Source organism: Cupressus sempervirens, chromosome 11, assembly GCF_028749045.1.
Source record: "Cupressus sempervirens isolate cs-2001-9-10 chromosome 11, ASM2874904v1, whole genome shotgun sequence".
Lineage (NCBI taxonomy): Eukaryota > Viridiplantae > Streptophyta > Pinopsida > Cupressales > Cupressaceae > Cupressus > Cupressus sempervirens.
This window is the reverse complement of record NC_143128.1, coordinates 482,716,850-482,727,911: the sequence shown is the minus strand read 5'-3', so window position 1 is coordinate 482,727,911 and position 11,062 is coordinate 482,716,850. Positions and strand designations below refer to the sequence as shown.

The window sequence follows — 11,062 nt, the reverse complement described above, 5'->3', positions numbered from 1 at the left end:
GCACTAGTATTAGAATTTTGATACTTTTTTTTAGACTACATGAATTAGGAATATCATTGGCTATAAGCTAACCTAACCAGTCACACTAACACGCCATGTTCTTTGGTACGATGTGGACTTGAGAGAGAGACCTTTCAACCTCCTTATCTACCACAATATGCTCTAATCTTGATGGAACCAAGCCTTCAACCAAGAATTTTTGATACTTGGGTCATACATGTGTAACACATTTTATGGAGCAAAACCTTTACAATTATGTCATTCAATCTACGTTTTGTCTAATAAACTAAAAAAAAGGAATACTTATTAATAGGCTCATGCAAAAATAACAATAAATCATTACACTATTTTACAATTTTCTAACAAGTATTTTAAAAATATTCCCTTCACACAAATTCTCTTAAGAATTACTTTGAGTACGTATTAAAATTACATATCCACGTGAAAAGGACATATAACATTCATTTATTTAGTGTATTAGCTCTAGATAAATCCCACTCAATCATAATTATAACTATTGCCATATTCATTGCCTTTCTCAAGTACCTAACTAACAAGTTTCTAATCTTTACAATAATAAATAGTTATAATGCTTTTGAAACTAGAATCACAATGATAAGGCTGAGTTTAATATTGACTTAGAATACCAATTTATTTCTAAAACTCTAAAAGGTATGTAATATACTGTCTTCATTATGATATTTTACATATCGTAATCTCTAGTTCAAAGCTACAAATACATGTAAAATCGTTTGAGTTATTAATTGATATAAGGTAATATGACTTATAAAGCTTTCTCAAAGTGTTAATATGAAGATTTATATCTGCTTAAATATTGAAGTTATAATTACTATATAGAAAAGCAATGCATAATTTCTTCATTACACAATTTTGTAAAGGCTACAGCGATAGAAAATGACTCTTGTTATTTAAATAACAGAAATTTTTGTAGTCACGTTTGACTAAATATTCATATCATTTTCTCGAGATCTTATTTGAGTACAAACAAATAAAAGGCCATTTTTTATCAACTCAAAATTTTAAGATGCCTTTCCAACATTCTATTTTTCCAAACCTTACTCTCTTGGCACTATTGACATTTTTTTAGAGATCTTTTTTTGAGAAAACAACAATTTTTTATTATTTAGACTGTAATCTTGTAGTCTCTTTTCCAATTTTCCTTGGTTAAACTTCCACCCACACATCTCACAATCAACTTGGAATGGCAACTACATAGAGGATTAAGTTCATAAATTTAAAGGAATCAACTCTTGTGCTACCTTGTAGGATATTTTATCACCCTCAAATCTCTCTCTTCCATTGTCGTGGTATCTTGCTATAATCTTCCCTTTCATTTTATCTCTAATCTTAGTTAGTTAATATTTTATCCTTTTAAAGGATCGCTTCGACTAGGGATATAACATTGTTGCCACCTAGAACTATGTTTTAGCAGAGAAGAACACGTTACTGCAAAACCCATAAATGCTAACATGATAAAGATTTCAGAGAGCAAAAAGTCTGGTTTATCCAGACGGGTTCTTACAAAAAAGACATCTTTGGACTACTTGAAACAAACCAAATGCACAAGAAGCTTCTAGCCCAGTTCAATTGTCTGCAAAGATCACAGCACACAAAGTTGTTGAACTATAGGGCCAGATACAGCAAACAAAATCATAGCCATTATTGCATCCATGTTATGCTCTCTTTAACTTGTGCTGCTCTTTGATTTTTTTTATTATCAGTCACAAGAGAGATTGTTATTACATTCAAATGAAGATTGTGTGATTATGAATGTGTATTGCCTTCAACATGGGCAGCTTTGGTGTTAACATTGGCCTTCACTGCTTTGACGTTGTCATTGGCATATCCCATTTCCATGGAATCAATTTGATCACAAGATTTTTTACCTCCCCAGTCTTTATACACGGCATATATAATCAGTTGCAGGGCTCCAAGACCACATCCAAACCCATTTGGAATCTGTTCAAACAAACAAAAGGGCATCATTAACAATATCAGATTTTCCACAATTCATTTCTAAATTTTTTTTATTTTTAGATTTGGTGTATGTTTTTTTGGCATCAATGTTTTGGATCACATTCTATGCATCCATCACATAGTGATCCATCATCTGTGTGATAAAAAATATTGATACCAAAAAAATACACAATCAAATCTAGAATCAAAAAAATCAAATCTAGAATCAAAAAAATCACAGAATTGCGATTTCAGAGATTTCAGAGGGGAAAATTTGACAATCGTAAAATTTCATAAATTGAAAACTCACAGCAACAAATGGGTCATGGCCTAGGAGGCCATAGATGAACCATGATGTCCCACAAAGAAAAACAAAGAGAGAAAGAAGGAATGGCATGTATTCCACACTCTTTGTCTTCACTACTTGTCTCTGCAATTAAGATATGCCGGTTCAATAAATAATCAACGATACTAGGTTTTGAAACAGTTGTTGAAAAAAAGGGAATAATTCAAGACAAGATATTAATAGTTATGCATATATCTTACCATAATAGATAAGGGAGATGCATACATGCAAATAGAAAACACGGTGGCAGCAACCCCACAAAAAACATCTCTAGTATGCCCTTTAAATGCTAATACAGAAACCAGTGCTATTGTTGAGAAGGTCACAATGACCGCCATGAAGATAACAAAGATTTTGGCCTGTACAATTAGTTCATGTAAACTTCAGGTCACAAAAGCCAAATCCAGCATTATTGGAGGAAGGGATGGTTATGATATATTGTTACTACATACATGAAGGAAGGAATGGTTATAATATATTGTTATTACATACCTTAGTCTTCTTTTCAGCATAAACAAGAAACAATAGGACATAAACGATCTCGATGGCCGCCCCTGTGCCATTAATGGTGCTCACAAGAAGGTTGTGAGATGATACAAAGGGAAGCCCATACCATGCAGAAAGAAGACAGTTCATCACTGTAAGAACGTAGGGCACACCAGAGAACTCTTCGGTTGATTTGGCTTTGATAATTCTCAAGAATGTTTTTCTGCTCACACCAAAATGGCGATTAAAATCACACACTAAAGAAAAATGGCGATTCTTAAACATCACACACTAAAGAAACAATTAATAATCAAGTACGTGAAAAAATTAAGTTGACTTTAATTATTTAACACTTTTAGTCTAGTAACAATGCTTTGCGTATGATGTTTAAACTATCGAACTACTAATGTGCATTTGACATTTTAGCATCTATCATTAGACAATAGAATTATATCTCTAACTTTTCATTACAAAGTTTGTGTGACGATGAACATAACGAAGCAAGGATCATAACAAGAAACACAAACATCATTGGGATAATCTGAAATATGAGATATCCCCAAGACCATGTTAAATGTAAACTCTGTGGACTACATTGCTAAATTTCACTTATGATTCAGATTGACACATGAAATTATCCAGAAATGCTACTGCAGAGTCCTACCTTGGACAAATTCAGGCATGGAACTAAATAATTTTAGAAAGGAAATGAACCACTTGTAAATGAAAGGAATTTTACTTACATGGGTGCCAGAAACAGGAACAGAGCAGTCACATTTCCTGTTCATTGGATCAAGAAGATCACATATATTCAATAACTTCTATAAATAAAATCTAGGTTGACCATACTCTATGATCTATCATAAGAATGAGAGCGCAAGAATGTAAAATAGAATAGATTGCAATCATATCGAATATACCACTTACCAAATATACCAAACACAAAATGTAGAACCTCCATGCTGGTCCCTTCAAACTGTGGCCTCACTGAATAGCAGGCAAATTTAGCAGACAGCACTAAAAAGAGGATAAAAAACCAAAAAAGACCAATTTAAGTGTTATCTAGTCATGATTCATAGAGTCATAGACAATGCAAAAGTGAAACTAGCGTGGGCATCTATGAATCGTTATAATTTGTAATAGATTTGTGGGAGCAAAGGAGGGAGTAATATAGGGAGCAGCACTGGTGGTGTGTGGCAAATGATTGCGTACACGAAAGAAGCTTCAAGCTTTAATTACTTTTGACCTTATCCATTCACTACCTGCAGATCAGACCTCCTCGGAGTAAACAACAAGAAGTAAATGGTTTTGTGACCTCTCAAATCTACAATGAAGATGAAAGCATCTACTCATACCATTATATGCGGGCAATCCACCTACTAATGCATTGCATACACACCTGTCAAAGCAGAAATCCACCACGTCTCGTGTTCGACTCCCCGCGATTGCTACATTCAATCTTCTCTGTATCCCGCTTCCCAACAAGAGGTAGTCTTTTAATGAACCTCTGCCACCCTCGAAATGTCAGCAATAAACCCCCTTCTCAGCAAACAACTGGTTTTAAAGTTTTACACAATTTGATTGAGATTGTAGAGATTGAGGAGTAATCATAAAGGTCTGAATTTTTGCCCAAATGTCGCACAAAATTTCAATGTGGGCTTAGATTTTCAATTCATGCCCAAACATTCTTACCTATACTTAGATGGAGTGGATATGACGAGGAAAATCTGCTCTGACGAAATCTGAGAAATTGTTAGTCTTGATAGTTCCAAAACTGGAATCTTTAACGGTGGTGTTGCAGATAAAATATGGAAGAGAAAACAAATGTTCTGACCGAATGCTTCCAAGTGTCTTAAATGAAAGTGGTGCTCGTTACTGCAAATGCATTGAAGAGCTCTGGCCACTTGTTAGCCTCGAAGCCTTCATGTGCGATCGGGCTTGGCACGTTACCTGCAAAAATCCATTCTCGATCCCGCACAAATTCACCAAGAAGTAAAGCCTATCGATTAGTTTCAACCATATAAACTCCAATGAAATACCATTTGATTCGGGATTATCAATTTCATGCAACCCTGTGATTGAGCGTAGTATGGATTTCTTCAAGACGATGTGTGGGTTGCGAAGGATGCATGCATAGAACTTATGGATTTCATTGTCCATTCCTAGATATCTGTTAGATAAACTTTGACTGTTTTACATTTTTGATGTACGAATTAAGCTTAGTGTGTGATGTTTAAACAGTTCTAGATGATGTGCTAAATATGCATAGATTTTATATATTTTTTAAATGAAATTGATCAGATGATCATAGAGTTAATGTGATGATGAATTGTTATTTTAATTTTTAATTTTATGCTTTGTGAGTTAACAGAGCTGATTGGCTTGTTAACTTCGTAGATTGGCGAGTTCACACTGTGTATGAATGAGATATGTCGGTGTATGGAGGAGTTTATTAGTATTTGTCATAGGCTAAATACTATTGTTTCATGTTAATAGACTATTAAATGAATTCTACTGTATCAATTAGAATTCATTATATTTGATATTTTTATATAATATTATATTTGTTAAATACTACATGCTAATTTTTTAATTACTAGCAGTTGCATGTTTGTGTACATGCAACAATAATAGAAATATATACATGTCACACCCTAAAAATTGTTAAATAATAAATAGACTATTAATAAGTTAAACAATTTATGATTTGTTATTAATACCTATTTTCTATTAGGAATAATATTTTATTTTATTTTTTCGCATAAATGTTTAACTAAATAGTAATAAAATTATTAACATTTTAAAAACTAAGGTAGATTCAATATAGCTTATATAAATGTGGTCGTTGTAATTTAAGAATTAAATTGGATCATCTAAGAAGAAAACTTTCATTTATTGTATATTGCTTATTATATGCATTTTAAAATATATATTTTTATTAGAATTAGAGGTTTAGGAAATATATTAGAGATAAAAAAAAGTGGTTTTTATTTATTTAAATATTTTGTTTATAATCAATTATTTATCCAACCTTATGTTCTATTAGAGTTCTACTAAAGTTTGGTAATAAGTTCTCTTAATTTTTTAGTAAATAAATACGTACAAAATGTGTTGTTAAATTTTTTTATAGCAGAAGAAAAATAATATATGCATATCATGTATAATTTATTTTAGATGAAAATTTAATTTATATTAAATTTTAATTTCCTTACCTCATCAATTAATTCATTTATATTGTTTACTTTTAAAAATAATTAAAATAATAATGTGAATGATTGTATATGTTCCCTATCAAAATTATTTTTTTATATTTTTGCACTATTCTTGAACTTGGATCTCAAATGATTATGTTATTTAGCCAATAGGCTATTTGTGGGAACTTTGTTCCAGAAATTAAATTTTTAACAGGAAATTTGCAAGATTTTGGCCAAGAAATTGAAAATTCTTCTCGTTAATTATTTACCAACCATTTTTTTATCTCCCTCCACTTTCAACTCTTGTTTTGATATTTATTAGTTGTTATCTCCACTTTTAACTATTGTTTTTTTTTTTTTCTATTTATTAGTTGTGATCTCGCTCATCGTATGATCTATTTAGTTAACTTTTGATTTTTAAGATCGATTTAGATTTTAGTTTTTAAATTATTTTAATTCAATTTTTTCTTTAAATATTATTTTTTCATTTCTATAATTTATTTAGTCAATAGAATATTTATTAGACATATTATTTTTTTGTATTTTTCTTATTAATTTTCCATAAGAGTTTTTGATGGGTTTTTATAAATGATTTTTTTTCATATTTGATAAACTTAATTTATATAAATAATATTTATTTCTCTACTTAAAAGATTTTAGTAAATTTTATGTTATTTAAATTAAAAATTATTAATAATCTAATTTGTTCACATTAGATTATGTTGTGATCTCTATTTATTAAACTTTTAATTTTTTAAATTGATTTAGGTTTTATTTTTTAAATTACTTTAAATTATTATTTTTTATATAGCTTAATTTTTTCTTTAAATTTTTTTTTTTTAAGTTTCTATAATTTATTTAGTCAATAGAATATTTATCAGAGATGTGGCTATTTTTTTATATTAATTTTTTTGTATTTCTCTTATTAATTTTTCGTAATAATTTTTTTGATGGGTTTTTTTTAATGATTTTTTTTTTCATATTTGATAAATTGAATTTAATTATAAAATATTGAAATTATTGAACATGTTTCTTAAGCAATATTCAAATTTCCTAAATAGTGTAAATTTTATATCTATGTTTTAATATTCAACTTTTTTATTTTTGTATATTCATTTTTAAAAAACTTATATTTACATTATTTAATGTTCATTCTACATTTTTCTCTTAAATCGCATCTCCTGTTAGCATACTCATTGCATGTACAAAAGTATGTGATTGCTAGTTATAACATTGTGATACATGTTTTCAAATAGAACACCCTTCAAATAGAACATAATATAAATTATACAGATATGTTGATTGTAATTTAAGAGTTGAATTTTCAATCATCTAAGAAGAAAATGTTCATTTGCTTACTATATTTATATTTTTAAATTTATTTTTATCAGAATTAGAGATTTAGTAAATATATTAGAAATGAAAAATAAGATTAGGAAAAATAGTATAATTAATAAGTATTTTTTATATATTTAAATTTTTTTAATTTTATGTTCCACTAAAGTTTTGGTAATAAATTTTATTACTTTTTTTAGAAATAAATATGGATGTAATTTTTTGTTAAAATTTTGTATAATAGAAGAAAAATAAGCATATTAATATATTTTAATTTAGATAGAAATTTTATTTATAATAAATTTTAACTTATGAAAAGAAATATTTCTTATCTCCTCAATTTATTCATTTAGATTGTTCACCTTAGAAACTAATCAAAATAATAATGAGAATAAATATATAGGTTCCCATATCAAAATATTATTTACATTTTTCAAATATTCTAAAATAATTCCCATGAAAATAATTTATGTGTTTGCAATATTTATTTGTCTCTTAAATTTCCATGGTAAAAGTTAAATTAAGAAAAATTTGTAAAATACTTACAACAAATGTCAAACCTAACTCTTGGTGAAAGCACAAATTTTTGAAGGAAACAATGTATTTTTTTTATAAATAAAAGCTAATTAAAATCCATGAAACTAGGAGGAAAAAAGAAACTGGAAACAAAAATACAAATAAATAGTATAGTGTGACATTTAAAAAGTGGAAAACAAAATAGTAAGTTTTATTATGAGCAAACATATCAGAAAAACATTAAAAAAAACAAGAAGGGTTGATAATTTTTCGGCAAAAATTTACAAAAATCAAGAGCAAAGCTCCCACATATAAGCCTATCAACTTAATTATATAGAAATATTCTATATTTTAATTGGTTGAAAGAATTAGAGTCTACTAAATTAGATTATAACATAATTGTACATTATAATGATAACTAAATGATTTGTTATATGTGTTGGAAATATTCAAGATATAATAGGTTACTGAGAGGGGAGGGGTGAATTAGTAACAACAAAACTTTTTAAGTCAACCATACACAACATTTACTTATTTATCCTGCTGCATAAAAATTGTTAAATATTAAAACCATATATGCACAGAGATTTGGTGACCCAGAAACCTTCCAAAAATAGAAAGTAAAACTGGGGTGGGGATGATACCCACAAAGCTTTGTTACTGCAGTATGAAGTTGGCCGGTTAAGGCTTACAATGATCACTTCTGGTGATCTTCCCTGTTAGGAGCACAGAGGATTGCTAGATCCACCTTGTTAGAGGATTTACAAGCATACTTTATAAGTATGCACTCTGTTAGGAGATTTGAATAAAGACAGTTAAGTCTACCCTGTTAAAGGATTTACAAAAAAATGATTCACCTGTTAGGATGAACCAACAGATCAACTTATAATTTGACTGAGTTCTTTATTATAGATCACCTTCTATGATTGATGAAATCATTTCTACTCCTGGTAGACCTTGCTGAGTATTCTTTTCTGCTGATGAATTCACACTATCATTATTCCAGATATCTTGTATGTCTTCTTGAATATCTATGTCACTTGAATGTCTATAATACATTACATATATATACCATTCCAATAATTATTCATGCAAGGTCGGCCAAACACAAGTAAAAAAAATATAACTGAGTCGGCCAAATGGTAAAATAAACTCAAGTTCTTTAGATAGACTTGATGACCTTCTGATACGCGGCATCCACTACGTTACTCGGCATCGTCATGCACTCGATAGAGGTAGGGGCTCGGTTCATACTAGTCATACAACGTTGCTTGGAACTCAGTAACCATTGGCGACTCGGTAGATATATTGTCACTCGGTAGAAACTAACTTCTTCGATAACATTTTGAGCTTAGTTATCACTGAGTGCTTCCTCACTCCGTCAACACTAAGTGCAACTTTACTCGGTTGACACTAGGTGCTACTTCACTCAGAAACTGTGTCTTTGATGCTCGATTAGAACTGTGTCTTTAGTGCTCGGTTTGAACTGTGTCTCCAGTGCTCGGTTTGAACTGTGTTGCCATCATTCGGTCTGCACTGTATTACTCGGTTTGAACTGTATTACTCGGTTAGAACTGTATGATGAGTGTTGTCACTAATGGCAAATAACTTTATGCTAACAATCTCCCCCTTTGGCATTAGTGACAAAAACAATTATGTGCAAAAATAAACATACCATTCTGAATTTTCAAAGTTGATCTTTGCAAGTCTTATTACACATATCTTTCTTACATGTATCTCCCCCATACAATATGCACAGTATTTACAAGTCATTACATAATGATTTATCTCTTGGAGTGTGCTATCTCCCCCTTTTTGACAATAATGCCAAATTAAACAATATGTATTTACACAGAGAGTCCAAAATGAGAGATAAACTTAGAATGTACCTTGAGAATAAGAGCCAATGTCTTATCCCAATTTTCTTGCAAAAGTTTGCTGGTGGAGAGTGCTATTTGAACTTCTGTAGAAAGTTCAATCATATGATCTGCAATTGAGAAGTTTTTGTCATGAATCAATGTTTTGGAATGGGCAATATGCTTCTGCATTGTGTCCATGATAGGAAGGATCATATTTTGGATGTCAATCAGAGTACACCTGATCCTTGCTTCCTCTCTCAACAATTCTGCCTGTTTCTCTGACAAAAATCTTATTTTGAGATGATGGGATGAACTTGAACTATGGTCAAGCTGCAACATTTGTGCACTGACCTTCATATCCTCATCAATTTTATTCAACTTTTCTTTGATTTCCTTAGTATACTCGGTAACATCACAAATTTTTCCAAAAAGTGAAGTTACATTATTAAAAGAATGTTCAAAATTACTCAAAATTGTGGACAGTTCTACCTGTTTTAATGCAATATGCTGAGCAATGTGCTCAAGCACCTTATTGTCAAATTTTTTCTCTGCGTTTTCAATCAATTTTTCTTGGCCGGAGGTATCCTCATTGAATTTATATACAACCTCTTCTAACTGATTCAAAATGTGTTGAGTAGAATCTACTTCAACACCTATAGCCTCTATTAGAATATTCTTAGCACTTTCAATAATACTATATTCCTGGTCTCTCTCATGCCTCAATTGTTTTTGCCTTGCCTTCTGATCTAATAGCTGACTGACCATTCTCATTTCATCAATTGATGCATTATCCAGATCTATCTTAGAAATGATAATGTCCTTATCCAAGTCTATTTCCTCATCTACTGCCTTGCTGGAAATCATGTATCTTTTTGCTCTTCCTGCAGTGTCTTCACCTTTTCCCTGTGAGACTGAAATAATAGTTAATGAGGCTAGACTGGCTGACAAAACTGGAATAGGACTAGCTAGAGGAAAATTGAGAGAAGTGCTAAGAGTATCAAAAATTGATGTTCCTCCCGAGATTGATGTACAAGTTGGAATGGGAGAACTAACAGATGCAAAAATTGGAGCAGATGAAGTTGTCAAAATTGAAGTACTAGTGGGTACACTTACTGAACACTCTGTAGTGGAAGTTGATATGCCTGATGAACTTACTGTTGTAGCTGATGATGCGTCGATCAATGAAGATGGCTACAGCATGGTTAATGAAGTGGTAGACACTTGCATAGATGGTGCTCGGAGCTGAGAGGAGACAGGTGAAGATTGAGCAATTGATGAAGCTATTGTACACACAATCTCACTAGTAGAGGCTATCTCCACAGTTGATGTAGCTGCTTTAGGTGGAGAGT

General features: G+C 30.7%; 1 protein-coding gene across 4 annotated transcripts; it reads right to left on the bottom strand.

Annotated features, from left to right (window-relative positions):
- Positions 1-1,481: 1,481 nt before the first annotated feature.
- LOC149530481 (bidirectional sugar transporter SWEET1-like) lies at positions 1,482-4,797 on the bottom strand. Of its 4 annotated transcripts, none has more exons than XM_089810200.1 (8): positions 4,502-4,797; positions 4,209-4,363; positions 3,737-4,071; positions 3,553-3,589; positions 2,816-3,032; positions 2,524-2,682; positions 2,288-2,407; positions 1,482-1,980 (listed from the first exon to the last, which is right to left on the bottom strand). In XM_089810200.1, exons 3-8 carry the CDS (start codon positions 3,768-3,770, stop codon positions 1,786-1,788), a joined length of 762 nt encoding a protein of 253 aa, XP_089666326.1. In that variant the 5' UTR covers positions 3,771-4,071; positions 4,209-4,363; positions 4,502-4,797; the 3' UTR covers positions 1,482-1,785. The 4 variants fall into 4 exon arrangements, with proteins under 4 accessions (XP_089666326.1, XP_089666325.1, XP_089666324.1 ...); XM_089810199.1 differs by having other exon boundaries at positions 4,209-4,316; XM_089810198.1 differs by having other exon boundaries at positions 4,209-4,797.
- Between the last annotated feature and the right edge of the window lie 6,265 nt (positions 4,798-11,062).